The sequence below is a fragment of the Anthonomus grandis genome, chromosome 9, assembly GCF_022605725.1.
Source record: "Anthonomus grandis grandis chromosome 9, icAntGran1.3, whole genome shotgun sequence".
NCBI lineage: Eukaryota > Metazoa > Arthropoda > Insecta > Coleoptera > Curculionidae > Anthonomus > Anthonomus grandis.
The window spans coordinates 29,174,770-29,190,349 of NC_065554.1; the positions used below are offsets into that span (position 1 = coordinate 29,174,770).

At 33.2% G+C, this 15,580-nt stretch overlaps 1 protein-coding gene across 1 annotated transcript in view; it reads right to left on the reverse strand.

Annotated features, from left to right (window-relative positions):
* LOC126740180 (coatomer subunit alpha) overlaps nt 1-15,580 on the reverse strand; it is a 48,552-nt gene that overhangs the window by 6,741 nt on the left and 26,231 nt on the right. The window contains exons 12-17 of the mRNA XM_050446111.1: nt 13,882-14,105; nt 10,990-11,113; nt 9,030-9,170; nt 8,676-8,971; nt 3,920-4,112; nt 113-324 (exon numbers count right to left, since the gene is read on the reverse strand). Coding sequence (XP_050302068.1) covers nt 113-324; nt 3,920-4,112; nt 8,676-8,971; nt 9,030-9,170; nt 10,990-11,113; nt 13,882-14,105 — 1,190 coding nt within the window. The remainder of the gene's footprint in view (nt 1-112; nt 325-3,919; nt 4,113-8,675; nt 8,972-9,029; nt 9,171-10,989; nt 11,114-13,881; nt 14,106-15,580) is intronic.

The window sequence follows — 15,580 nt, forward strand, 5'->3', positions numbered from 1 at the left end:
TCCACACTAAAAAAGATCCCTATTATGTCACTGTCCTGAAGAAGCGAATAAATTCTGCGAAACCTCGGCAATTTCAAGTGAAAAAAAAATTAATATACGTTACTGCACTCACTTGTAAAATTTTCCGGGCCTGTTGTGCGACCTCAGGCCTCGGACCTAAATCCAACAAACGTTTGGCAAACGAGGCGGCCGTCTTGTAATTCTTCAATTTAAAATACATATTGAGGGCCGTTCGTAACGTTAAGATCTGATGGATGGGTTGCAGTTTGCAGTGGGTGAAGTAGGCGGCCAGTTCGCATTGGCGTTTTTGTTCGTCCGTAGAACCTAAAATTAGATAAACGAATTAATTATTCGTAAAAGTCATTCGTGGTTCTTTAATATACTGGTTTTTTAATCCAGGTTAAAATAAGAATAAAAAAGTATCAGTATAATATCTTTAATGTACTCGGAACTTATGGCGACATATTAAGGGTCAGCGACATATCAAGTCTTTTTCTAACAGTAATAATATTTAATCCAAATTTAGTTATATAGTAGGGTTAGGGCTTGTTTTTTATGCATTAGAACTTTTTTAACAGAATATCAAACTTCTTTAATACAGGTATGCTTACTGCATTATCAAACTGACTTGGGGACGTTGTGTTGTTAATAAGTATTGTATTCGTATAAGTCGATATGGTTTTTAGAAATAAACAATAAAAGTCACTTTTAAAAGAGTCATCGATAACATTAACTTATGTATTTGAATTTTGGGTATTAATTTCTTTTTTCCTATCCTCTTTTGATATATTAATTTCTACATAAATCATTAAAAATGTTCGAAACGATTTTCAAGTATATTTAGGATAATGTTAAATAGTGAATGGACCACATTTTAAACATTTGTTCAAAAACTTTTTGAGTAAAACACATTTTATAATTTAGATTAAATAAAATAAATATGTTAATAATGTTGAAAACGGTTAAGAGTGCTATTTTAACTGTAGATGATCTTTTATGCACTCAACAATAATTGCAAGTTCATTATAAAAAAAGAACTTAAAAATACTGATTAAATAAATGAATTTTAACTTAATTAAATGAAAATCCTGCGCTATATTTTCAGTCATCTCTCTTCGAATTTGTGCTATATTTAACATATCTGATACAGATTTTAGGACGACCGTAAAAGATACTTAACTCAACTACGGCTGCCCCTTTGCCATTAACTTTTTATAAATTAAAATGTGAACATTTTATCAGGAAAGAATTGAGACGATATAAATGCACATGTATTTTTCCTATTAATAATTATTAAGTTGTACAGCTTTGAGCATAAATGCTTCCATGCGCTTTCAGACATACCGTCTGGAGTGATCTCATGAGTATCTGATGAAATATAAGCATATTATCTGTAGAGCATCTTTGAGATATCTTAAAGCACTGAATTCCTAGAATTGTCACTAGATCAAGAACTGTTCATTTCAATCTGTAAGGAAGATACATAGTTTGAATGTTAATGAACCTTGTTTAAATTTGAACGCCTATAGTTAGAGCTTCTGAATGACATTATGGAAAGCTCTCGACGTATGCAAGAAAGAAAAACTTTTTCCGGTGTATCATCAGACCTATAATAGAAAACCTGATTTTCCTGGAGGAATGTTGAGTAATACATTTTTCATGTCGAGCGAAATTAAGCGGGCAATATCTGGAACCTTGATATCCTGGATATATAAATGAGAGAGTTTTTAGTGAACCAAGTAGCGTTGAAACACGATAATTGTCTAAGGATGTTGTTTAGTCATAAAGAGTTTGAAACATAATACATTAATGAAAATGAACATATTTGGCTTATGCATTCTAGATAAACCTTATAAAAGTGGTGTTTTGGGATCCATCGGGTATATACATATATAATAAATAAAAAAGTCAAATAAATTTATTTTTAATATTGAAGGCAGGTTCAGAATCATCTAGCTTCCTCAATATACATATTAATATTGTATGTAAAAAATTAAAAAAAAATGTTTATCTTATAAATCAACTCAAAAATGTACTTGATATCAAAGAATTGATGAATGTGTACTATATGTAACTCTGTTTACAGTATATTGGGTTACTGCATATTATTATGGGATAGAGCCATGAATATAGAGAGAGTGTTTGTGATTCAAAAACGAATAATTAGGATTTTATTTATTATTCCATTCAGACAGTCTTGTCAAACAATCAATTTTAACAGTGACGGGTATTTATATTTTAAAGGTTTTTGTTTAAAAAAATTAAAATAGGCTTTTGTTGCTAATCGAACTAAAAAGTAGAAAATAATTTTCAAGTCAAAGAGTTTTTATTACAGTAGTAGAAGGTCGGACAATCAATCATAATTAATTACCTCAAATAAAAATCATAATAAAATTTAAACAGAATAATTCAAAGCAAAGTAAAAAGCGTTGGGTACATTTTACTTCATTTTCATAACTCTTCTCTCATAAATAGTTGCCAATAGAGTATTTGCTATATTTAATATATCGCGTTTGTAATTAAAAATTATTCTTTTCTACTTTTTAGTTCGATTATCAATAAAAGCGTGTTTTTTTTTCAGTTTTTTTAAACTGTTATTTATTATCTTGTTGAAAGCATCTCATATTACCTGGATACTTTCAGGGGCAGCGGCATGTTCAAACTCTTCATACTCTTAGTATTAAAATCGATAAAATGAATATTAACTGACAAAGTATACTAATTTGATAAATAGAAAATACAATGAATTTAACGTACATTTAAGCCAAATTCTGCTGGCTCTCTATGCAACTATAGACATTTAAATGAGTAAATGTCATGGATCACGTATTATTTTTGGACGTTAACCAAACTTGTGTGTCAGTGTAAATAAAAAAAAATTATTAATCCTGGCAATGAGGATTATTGGGAAACTGTTATCAAATTATTGCAACGTCATCGGTCCTTGATACATGTGCAAAGTTTCAAGTTAATCAAACTTTTAGGAGGCAGTGAAAATTAAGCTCAAAGATTCCGTTACATACATACATACATACATAGATACAACCCGAGCTAATATATAAAAAAAAGCGTGTTAATAAAAATAAATTGATTACATTGGGTGATCGACATCAGTAAAACTAAGACGACAAAGTACTCGTGGTAAAAACAACTTATTTCTTACTAATCATAATTATCGATTCTATAAAAAGTCCCCTTTGTATTCTAGAAGTCTTCTTTTTAATTTGTTACCTACAGAAGTAAAATTGACAAAATCGCTAGTGAATTTTAAAACACTGCTCTTCAGCCATGTTTTTTATACGTTTGGAGAGTTTGAAACCTTTTTAAAAGGTTAGAGTGGATACTGCTTACCAAATATGGGTTGACTTGTGTAGTTTTTGTCAGTGTTAGAACTTTTTAATGAGTATTATTTTATTTTATTCATTTACCATATGTACTGCTTTGTATATTAATTGTAACATGTCTATGCTATATTTCTAGTATCTAAGGCAATAAATGGATTTTTGACTTATTATTTAAATTTACTTTGTTTAAAATATTCAATTGTTAAAATTGTTTTGTCAAATGTTTTCAATGAAGAGGCTAGTTGGGTCTATGGTTAAATGGTTCAAAATCATCGATGCTCAAAAAAAGCAATACTTTCCTTAAGTATTCGGGCTCTATTCAGCACGACAAACAAGAACCCTTGTTCGCTCTGTTTATATTTTAATAACTGTTAGTTTTCTGCTAATCATTAAATGTTTATATTATGAATTTTGTTTTGTATAAGTTTTATAATTTGGGGAGAAAAATTAAGTTTTCTATTATAGGTCTGATAATGCCCAGTAAGTACCACATTAAAGACATTAACTGATACTATAATTCTTATTTTAACCTAAAACAAATTATTAGCTGTATTTTATTAAGCAGATATACTGACTTTTAGGTAGAGTTTTTCTTAAAGTTTCCATCTGTAAGCCGCAAATGTATTCGCTGCATATCCTTAACATCTGTTGCGCTTCTGCTATTTCTTGTTTCGTATCGACCACTAACAGGGTAATGGATAGTAGCAAGATTTGCAATTTTTCTATTGCCTCAGTGAATTTTCCACCTGTAGTCAGTTGATAGCAGACCTAAAAGTGTATAAAATCTTATTTAGTTAAACCACAATATTAAAATTTACCAAAATTTTTTTCAAGAATCCAATTTAATGTATACTGTGCTATAAGAAATGACAGCGTCGTGGCCTTCAAATTTTATGAAGACAAAATTTAAATTGTACGTAAAGACAATTTTGAATTCTTCTAGTTATAAAACACGTCGTTTAATAATTCGTAGGTGCACAATTTTATAATTACCTAACCTAGAATATTTGAATATAGAGTGCCTTCTTAATATAAGCCATTTAGTCAATGATCGGCTGCAAAATATGTTTCACGATCAATGGATAGCCAATAACCACCCCGCTCCCCAGAGCTGACAAAACTCGATTTTTTTTTTGACCAAGAAAGATTGAATGTGGAGAATTAGAGCTACGTTTGAGAAACTGAACTGACTACTACGTAGATGTGAGGAAGAGTCTCTAGAAGTTCAAGGTTTGTTCAGTCTGAACATTTGCTAAAATGATTACTGTATCTCCTTATTCTATTTGAATATTTTCTTTGGTAATATCCGGAAATAAAGTTGCAACTGAAATATGATTGATTACACTGGATGAAATATCAAAAAACCACAATGGGTCTGAAGATTTTTGCAAGAAGTAAATTTTAATTTTTATTTATTTTAATTAAAATCCTATAAGCGGCAATAGGCAAAGATTGTTCCTTTTACACAATATACCGTGTGTTAAACAGTCCCGGACCCTCTTAATAATTCATAAACACGCTTTTTGATCAAAAAGTGTCCCAAATAAAAATTACAGATCTCTTTCAGATCTACCTTAGAAAGATGACTGCATATAAAGGAGGTATTACAATAGTAGTAGAGAGCAAAGTTCTTTAAAGGTTTTTTTTTATTGCATTTTCCGATTCTACGCAACAGATTAATAGATACAATGTTTTAAAAAATTATTATGTAAAATGTATTATCAATAAAACATGCAAATACTAATCCATAAAGAAGGAAAATTCAATGTGAACGTGCAAACTTGAACGGTGTGACAATGTGCCGAATCGTAGCAAAAAGTATTCGCTACCCATTATAAATTCACTCTCTACCAATTCACTATTCATTCTGTCTTGTAATAATATAACTTTATTTTTTAAATGGCCCCAGAGAAAGTAGTCTAGGGGTGTTAAGATCAGGGCTTCTTGCTGGCAGTTCAATTTCACTTCTTTTGCCAATCTGACGATTTGGAAAAGTCGTATCTAAGGCTCTTCCTAGATTCACTCCAAATTGAGGAGGAACACCGTCTTGTTGAAACCATATTTGATGAAAATTAGCATTGGCATGTCTTCTTATTTCTTAAATTCAGATATCGGGTGGAATTTAAATTATTTTCAATTAAAAATTGACCTATTATCCTATATCTGCCCAAACCTTTACATTTTCATGATATGTGTTTCACGCATCCAGTGCGGATTTTCATCCAATATTTGCAATTTTTTTTCTGTCCAATATTTGCAATTATGTTGATTCACTGTCATAAATAAGCAAAAACGTAGTGAAATTACCTCAAAGGGTAAAAACGTTTAAAAAGTAATTAATCAAAATTTTATTGATGAGGTACTTTACTAAAATATCCGATCTTTTAAGGTAATGGAGTAAGCATATGTTACATAAGTTGTATTAAAATTTTACGTAGAATAGGAAAATGCATAAAAAATATAGCATTCCTTAGAAAAAAGGTAACTTAGGTCTCTACTACTGTTGTGATGCCTCATGTACAGGGTGTCCCAAATTCGAGCCAAAGTTGCGCAATTTGATGCTCATTAAAACACCCTTTTGAAATTTAAAAAAAAATCCGAATAATTTCGAAGATATTTGGAAAAAACCGAATATTCGCGATTTCATTTTTATTTTTTTACGACTCTATTTGAATAGACGTAACAAAATAAATTACTCAATCTCATTGCTACATTTTCTATATTACAAAACGGTGTCGTCAGATTTTCAAACCGACGTTTCGTATTTCAGCTGTCTTCATCAAGTTTGTTTTTTTAAATACGGCCCTGGATTTTTTATTACGGATTTTAAGAGCCCCTTATGTTCCTAAACCAACACTTGTTAAAATTTTTTATATTAATGAGAAAAAATTGAAAGGGGGTAGAAACAAACGCCTTTTTTTATAATAACGCGTTAATAAAAAAAAGATTAAACACTAACATAAACAGAGGTTCAAAAATAACACAAATAAAGTAAATATTCAAATATAATTATAGTAATCCGCCTGCTTGAATGCATTTTCGTGTCGGTCTATGAATTTTATGGATCGCATGCTGAATAATTTTTGCGGGAATAGCCCTGATCTCCCTTGTTAGGTCTTGACGTAAGGCTTTAAGATTTTGTGGCGTATTTTGATAAAGACGGTTTTAAAGAAATCACCAAAGAAAGTAATCCAAAGGGTTTAGATCGGAGCTTCTAGCGGGCCGACGTACAGGTCCTTGGCTTCCAATCCATTTGTTAGGGAACAATTCATTTAATACATTGGTAACGCATCGTTCATTGTGGGGTGGTGCACCATCAAATGGTTGCCATAGTTGACGGTTCGTCCATTAAGGAATCCATTATATTGGTCCTTATTAATTCTGCATATCTTTCGGAAGTTAGATTTCTTTCAAGAAAAAAAACGGGCCGATAATTTTATTGTGCTACATACCGACCCATACATTAAATGATTGTTGTCCCTGAGGTCTTACTTCTTGATTCTGCCTTGGGTTTTCTATTGACCAATAGTGTTCGTTATAAAATTACGAAATAGTTTAACCACTAACAATGTTAAGCTTCGGTTTCCTACGAAGCGGTACCGCAAAAGAGCGGCCGTTTTTGTCAACGAGTAGTACGGCCGCTTTGGATGGTGAATATTATTGTAAAGTAATACGGTGGCAAGAGCCAGTTGACAGTTCAAATCAAAGATTGCGTGTGATATTTGCAAGATGGACGACCTAAGTTTGGCTATTCTAATAGTTCTTGAGGATGAAGAATCGTCAGAAGAAGAGGGCAGAAGGCAAGAATCTGATATTTATAAAAAACGGGAGATGGAGGGTGCCTACGAAATTCTGATATGCCGTCATCTTATATCAAATGACACAAAATTTAAAGAATATTTTCGATTATCTCCGGAATTGTTTCGCTACGTATTGGATAAAATTCACGATGATATTACTGTGAGAGCAAACAATCGAATTAAAAAGCCGATATCAGCAGAAGAAAAGCTATGTATTTTTTAAGGTGAGTAAATGTAACTAATAACAATGGTAGTGTAACGTAAGATTATTGTAATGTCTGAAGTTCATAAGTTCGAACAAAATCAATTAAAATTTCATCTTGTTCGCTAGACCAACTATTTTCTTCAGCCATTTCTAATTATTAAATATTATATAAACGAACAATCACTACACTGACTACACAAGACCGCAGTTCACCCGAAAACGTTTATATAGACTACCGTCAAAAATCGTGCTTGCACTATCCCAACGTACAGAGCGGCCGCTTCCGAAACTACGGTGCCGTTTTTTTTGTGCCGAACGCTCTGGAGGAACACACTTCGATTTGCAAGTACATACACGCTTTTTCGCTGCGAAGCGTGCCGTCAAATTACGGCCGCTCTTTTGCGGTACCGCTTCGTAGGAAACCGAAGATTTAGAGCGTCCAAGTTATTTTTGTTAAGCGCGACAACGTCGCAAAGTGAGCCTTTTCTTCGGCAAAGAGTATGGCGGACGTTGAGATTTCGCTCCTGTGTTATCGGGCCATTTTAGTTGAAGAAAATTTATTACATAACATTTATTACATAATAAAAATTATTACAGTCCACTACGAAGTCTTGATTACCTCCCAACAAACAAAAACTCTTTATTTTTACTCTCGACACATGTTTCGCTGACGATGTTAGCATATTCGGGACAAGAATAAAACGAAATATACTAGCACTGTAAAGAAAACGTTTTTAATCCTGTTAAAAATATATTTTTTGTCTTTCTCTTTAACACACGAGTCCTTATGGAAATATCCATTAATATAAAATTACGATACATTGGTTTAGGAACATAAAGGGCTCTTAAAATCCGTAATGAAAAATTCAGGGCCGTATTTAAAAAAACAAACTTGAAAATCTGACGACACCATTTTGTAATATAGAGAAAGTAGCAATGAGAATGAGTAATTTATTTTGTTATATCTATTCAAATAGAGTCGAAAAAAATAAAAATGAAATCGCCAAAATTCGTTTTTTTCCAAATATCTTCGGAAGTATTCGAAATTTTTGAAATTTCAAAAGGGCGTTTTAATGAGCACCAAATTCCGCAACTTTGCCTCAATTTAACCAACCTCGTATCTCTTCTTGCTAATGAGAACCTAATAGTGAGGCTTGAATTTGGGACACCCAGTATATGCAAAGTAATCTTCCTAAAGTAGATCTAAGAAAGATACATAATTTTTATTTGGGACACTTTTTTGATAAAAAGGCGCGTTCATGAATAATTACGGAGGTCCGCGCCTTTTTTAACACACAATAGAACCGCGAATAACAAATAAATTACCTGTAATTTGGCCACCAAATCGTTCATTTTCACCCCGACCGCCGGCAGTCCGGTCTTCATGGTGGCTTCCTTCCAATTCCTCAGCGGATACGTGAATATTGGGGGCAAATTAGCCAAATGACCGGCCACCGTCCTCGAACCGCTGTACAAATGCATGAACAACGACTCGTACGGTTTGAAATTCACCACGCCGACCTGATCGTGCAATAAACGCGCGGCCGATTCGAAAGAGCCGGCCAAAATGTGGTCGGCGGCCAGCTGCGAGTTTTTCGTCCACATCGTTTTCGGCGAGGGACCTAAAAACACACGCGAAAAATTAACCGAAATGGGGAGAAAAATTCGTGGAGAACTTACCCGGGGAAGGTAAGTGAATGTAAGGGTCAGTAGTTTCGGCAACGGCGCTCGGTCCCAGTTCGGGTATATCTAAATCTGCGTCTTCTACGTCCCAACCCGCCTCGCCACTTTCGGAGTTTCTTTTTTCGATCGTTTTCTCTTCTAAAATGATTATTTCGTTACATCGCGAATTATTAGTATCCCAAATTAATCACAACCCAAATGCAAAATTTGTTAAATTAAATGCGTTAATTGTATAGTGAATTAAATCGTTTTGTAACATCACCCGAATTATATCAAATAAGTAGTAAAAGTAATCTGCGAGCGAACTTTGTTAACTCGATAGGAACAAAATTTCATGTCTCAACTGGTTGCGACCGGGTAGAGTTCGGATTGCCATTGACAGCCTTTAGAATAGAAATATAGAAAGAGGTTGTATGGTCTTTCTATTACTTTCGTCTCTTTTTAGTAAATTGCAAAAGAGATATAGTTATCTTTCTTGTGGGGACGGGACGTTTTTGTAGCAGGTTTGAAAATCGACTACAAACTACTTTTTTCAGGTTTAAAACGATCATTAAGTTTATGAGGTCATATAAATTCCACTGAGGGGAATAAAATGAGTTTTATTACTCTATACAAATTTTGGAAATTGTACTTTGTATACAAGGTGTTCGGGGCAAATATTTTAACAGCGTATTGTTGAAGTTAAAATAAGACTAATCTTTTGAAAATCTGCAAATTGCCAGTTTTTTGGGTCCTTTTGACGTTTTCTGTCTGAAAATTGGTGTAAACCCTTTTTAGGCAAGGATTCAAGGGAGTTATGATGGCCCATATCTTATGTAACCAATAAGAAATTTAAAACTCTAGAACATCATCTGATTAGCCATGCCTCTAAAATTAGCGTTTTTTGCATTATTTCGATAAAATTAATTTGATTTGACAAAAATTAAAGTAGTCCCGCCCGACTTCGACGTTTTTTCTAATTTCATAGTTTAATCGGGTTTAATAATGCTCCCTGTTCGTTTATCAGCGATTTTCTCGAAAACGCTTAATTATAGCGAAAAAATGCAAATGCGAATATTTTAGATTTTTTCATGGTTAACTAAATGGTGTTGTTAGATTTTTATTTTTTTTATCCGAAATATAACATAGGGGCCATCAGAAGGATAAGCTCCACCGAAATCGTCCCCTAAAATTGGATTTACACCATTTTTGGGACGGAAAATTAAAGATTTGACGCATAACTGTGGTTATGGTTTCAAATAATCGATATTCATTTTAGGACATATGTTTATAGGAAACCAAGTCTTATTTTGACTCCAGCAATACGCTCTTAATTTGTAACACCACGTATAATCGTCTTCTTTCTATTACTAATTCAATCGTTTGTTCTTCCTCTTCCATTTCTAAGGCAAAATCTAAGAAACTAATAGCAATATTATATTAAATTTATATTATAACACTAATATTAACCTATAAATTTAATAGTAAATACATTTAAATTAAAAAACAAGAAAGGATAATAAGCTATAATAGGGAGATCCATCATTAAATTCGTTGTCTTATTGATATCCTTTGTAGGAAAATCTACTTCAAAAACCAATAATAGAACTATAAGAAATCTTTTCTCTTCGTAAAATTTGGATATCAGATGAAAACAGAAACAATAAAAAGCATACGTAACTTAAAAGATCGATAATGACCAATGATATTTCCGTAATAATTGACATTGATATCATTAATTTGAATTGTTGGCTGTGGCTAATGTTTGTAGATTGGATGGTATAAGAATGCATAGAGTCGAACGACGCCGAATGACATAGAGAAACGGTTAACGAGTGCTAATCTCGCATAGAAAGAAACTTTCTCTCTATATTTTTTCTTATCTATTTTTATGTCTATCGAGTTAGAAAGTTCCGGTGCTGTTTGTCTGAAGACTTTTACATCTGGGTTAGTAATTTTGTGTTAAAACAATAATTACCCGCATCCGCCATTTCGTCATCGTCGTCTCCCCATCCCTCGACTTCTTTCATGGTTTCCGCGGCAACCGGTTCGGCGACTAGTTTGCTCGAAGTGGTTTGGGCAGCCGTGTTTTCAAAGTAACTCTATAAAAAAACCCAGAGTACATACATATACTGTGTGCAACAATGATCAAGCACTTTTATCGAAAAGTATCCCAAATAAAGTTGTATATTTTTATTTACAATAGTTCATATACCAAATAAAGTTTCGTGCACGTCCCGTTTGACATAATTTAATTGACAACCATATAAATTTGCCGCCCCTTGACTCTGGTTGGAAATGAATGACACATCACACCCCTGTTAAAAAAGTGTCACGACTCAAAAACTGTTATTATATAATATGTTGTTTTATCTTGCATTAAGCGTCACTTCTACGTTTTAAGTATTTATCGTGAGATGGCAATGAGGCAATTTTCTATTGCGAAGGTTATTACAGCAAGTATTCTATCACAATGTCACTTTTAACAGTGAGCACGTCAAGATTCATCAAGGAGTCTATTATTAGACATATCTGATAATTATAATTATTAAAATACTGTTGCATTTTGAGTTGTGTCAATATTTAAATTTAATTGTCCTATTCCTTAAATATTACTGTTTATTAAAACCGATGCCAATAATTTCAAAATAATCTGATGTTCTTTATTTAAAATATGACCGTTTTTTTTGTTTAAACAAATCAAGTATCGAATCCAGGTCAGCTGATATTATAATTATATAACATTATTAACTTAATAATGGTTCTTTGATTTTTAGGAGACGGAATTTTAAAAGTATCTGAAATACAGTTCGTAGAAAATGAAAATGCTGCACCTCATATTGACTGCAATACGAACTGTCATACGGTCACGGATAAAGATAATAACAAACCTAACACTTCACTTTGACTTTTCACCATAACTGAAAAACGACCTTCAAATCTTGAACTCTTGGTTAGAGATTAAATGAATTAACTATTAATCTTATACTAGTGATACTAGATCAAGTAATACTTCCTGTTCGGGTTGTAGTAATAATTCAAGTTGCAGTATCGACCTCAAACATTGTTGGCCAGATAGTAGACACTCGATTTGTTAATGGTTAATAAGCAGGCAATCAAGAATCAAAAAAATTAAGGAAAAAATATATAATTGTCAGAAAGTAAACTTGTCAATTCTTATACAGCAAACATTTCAATAGCGAATATTAAAATTCCAAACGTTCAAGATACAGCTCCTCAAGCGGTAGATACTCAAATTCTCAAGCCTAAAAAAGAGACAAGAAGACATTAGCACTGATAGAGAAGAATGATTAAGCAATAAAGCGAGGAAGTTGTGAAACTAAGGACAAGCATACATCTCAAGATCTGAATTACAAAAATACGTGAATAAAGATCTTAATAACCGAATTACAAAAACAGTCTTCAACAGTTGAGAAAGGATTTCAAGAAGTAGAGTTAAAAGGTGAACATAAAAGCCATAAAAAATTGATGTATCCATTAAAGCCGGAGTTTGTGACCATATTAACACTAAATTCTACGTATTGACAATCATTACCTTCGCAAAGCAAACTACTATAGGATATCAAAACAAAAATTACAAAACTCTATTACCTCACGTAAATTTAGTGATCTCAAAAAGTTTTAATTTTAAACTACATTTTTTATTACCAGAAAAAATCGTCGCGAGTTGTGTAATGCTTATGAAATTGCCTGAGGAGATGCTTCCGAAAGTGGGAAATTAAGTATTTATCACATTTAGAAAAAAAAGATTTGTCAAGAAAAGAAAAGACCAGGAAAATGAAAAAGCTGGTCCCAGTTACAATGTGTCAGTTTATGATCTGCAAGCAGTTATTCCTGTTCCTCAAGGAATTGTATCCGTTTTTTATTAGAAATCAAAATTGATTTTCCCGTATAATACGCATAAAATACGCCTTAAACTACGCCCAATAACTCATAAATATATAGTCAGGGGATATAATCGCATAGAGTGAAGGAGATTCTGATAATTCAACTATTGAAAAGGTTTTAAAGAAAAGTTTTAAAATTTAGTCCTATTTACGTTCCTAGTCAGTACGCACAAAATATTCATACAGCAGAAAAAAGAAAGAACCGTATCATGTAAATGAATTCGGTCATCGAAGTTTTAATTCACTTAAAATAAAACATTGTGTGTCGAGAGATAGACATGACAGGCTCTAAATTCTTAAAGATTACCGACGTAAAGGTTCTTAAATTAAACCAAGAAAAACCTACCACTCTATACTATAAAATATCCTATAAAAATGAAAAGTTTAAGCAAATAGATCTATGCAGAAAACAAAAATACTCTACAAAAAGCCTACAAAAGTTAACTAAGCATTAAATAATCCTTTGTAATAAAAAAATAAACTTTTTCTAAAAGTTTTTTTCTGTAGATATTTAGCTAGCTTAATTTGTGTCACAATATAGATGTATATATTTTTTGACTAGAAACTCCAAAAAACTATATTTTTTAACAAGTTACTGCACCAATAACATAAAACTAAATATATTTACTAACGTTACTCAACTATTATATAAGTTATAGAAACTCAATATGAATATCTCAAGTGAATTTAATTCTTCAATTTCACTGTTCTCAAAACTATGTTTTTTGAGTTGTGAATCTCTCTTAGGGCGAAGACGGTATGTTGCTTTGTGTCGGCCAAGTTTGATTTGTTTATTTGCGTTTTGTTCTTTAACTAAATTTATAAAATAAGTTAAGTCAGACATCAATACATATTATGTATGTTACGTGCATCGAAATTAATTTGATGCGAACTAAATGTAACAAACCATGTTTATGGGAAGTAACCAAATTATTGCTAAAACATAAGAGTAAACAACTTACCCTGCTGACGGTCAATAAAGGCCAATTGCTCTCAGCTTGCTGAATGGGTAAGGGAGGTTTCAATATTGTCGCCTTCGGATCGACGTCAGGCAATTTTTTAACGTCACCGATTTCCTCTCTTAGCTGTTCGGCCTCCTCGGCCATTCCGTGGGTGGCGGCGGTTAAATATGCGAGCGATAATTGGTTCGTCGTTTTAAGGACTTTAACTCGCTCAGCAAAATCGCCTAAAAGGAGGATTGTATATATTAAAATGTACGTTCCCATCCAGAGGTTCAAGTACAACTTTAGCAAGCCGTAGGGTTTCTGTCGAAACTATCAGAAGAAGACTTCGCGTAATTATTTAGCAAAAGAGTTAATAAGAATTTCAGGTCAAAAGAAACCTGACCGAAAAATGAAAAAAACCAAACTTTGAAGGTTGATATATCGGCTCCTATGGGAGCTATCGGGAAAATTCCAACGGTTTTGTCTTAGTTTCGTGATTCTAAATCCAACGAGACCATCCGCAAGGTCGTAGCTCTTCTAATAGCTGAGACATGGCATTTTTGATGCCCATTTTTGGCCTCAAAAACGGACGTCGAAAACGACTTTTTCAGGATTTTCAAAGTGCTCTCATTCCCTTAGTTCTGCTCGGATCCTGTTATAACCCGGTGTTTTCGTAATCTAGGTGACCCAAATAAGACGCTGGTATATTTAGTTTGATTTCGAAAAAAATGAATTTTTGGTGAAAAAATTCGATACGGGGGGGTATACCCGAAAAATGAAAAAACCCAAACTTTGAAGGTCGATATCTCGACTTCTATGGTAGCTATCGGGAAAATTCCAACGGTTTTGTCTTAGTTTCGTCATTCTAAATCCAACGAGACCATCCGCAAGGTCGTAGCTCTTCTAATAGCTGAGATATGGCATTTTTGATGCCCATTTTTGGCCTCAAAAACGGACGTCTAAAAAGACTTTTTCAGGATTTTCAAAGTGCTCTCATTCCCTTAGTTCTGCTCGGATCCTGTTATAACCCGGTGTTTTCGTAATCTAGGTTACCCAAATAAGACGCTGGTATACTTAGTTTGATTTCGAAAAAAATGAATTTTTGGTGAAAAAATTCGATACGTGGGGGTATACCCGAAAAATGAAAAAACCCAAACTTTGAAGGTCGATATCTCGACTTCTATGGGAGCTATCGGGAAAATTCCAACGGTTTTGTCTTAGTTTCGTCATTCTAAATCCAACGAGACCATCCGCAAGGTCGTAGCTCTTCTAATAGCTGAGATATGGCATTTTTGATGCCCATTTTTGGCCTCAAAAACGGACGTCGAAAACGACTTTTTCAGGATTTTCAAAGTGCTCTCATTCCCTTAGTTCTGCTCGGATCCTGTTATAACCCGGTGTTTTCGTAATCTAGGTGACCCAAATAAGACGCTGGTATATTTAGTTTGATTTCGAAAAAAATGAATTTTTGGTGAAAAAATTCGATACGGGGGGGTATACCCGAAAAATGAAAAAACCCAAACTTTGAAGGTCGATATCTCGACTTCTATGGGAGCTATCGGGAAAATTCCAACGGTTTTGTCTTAGTTTCGTCATTCTAAATCCAACGAGACCATCCGCAAGGTCGTAGCTCTTCTAATAGCTGAGATATGGCATTTTTGATGCCCATTTTTGGCCTCAAAAACGGACGTCGAAAACGACTTTTTCAGGATTTTCA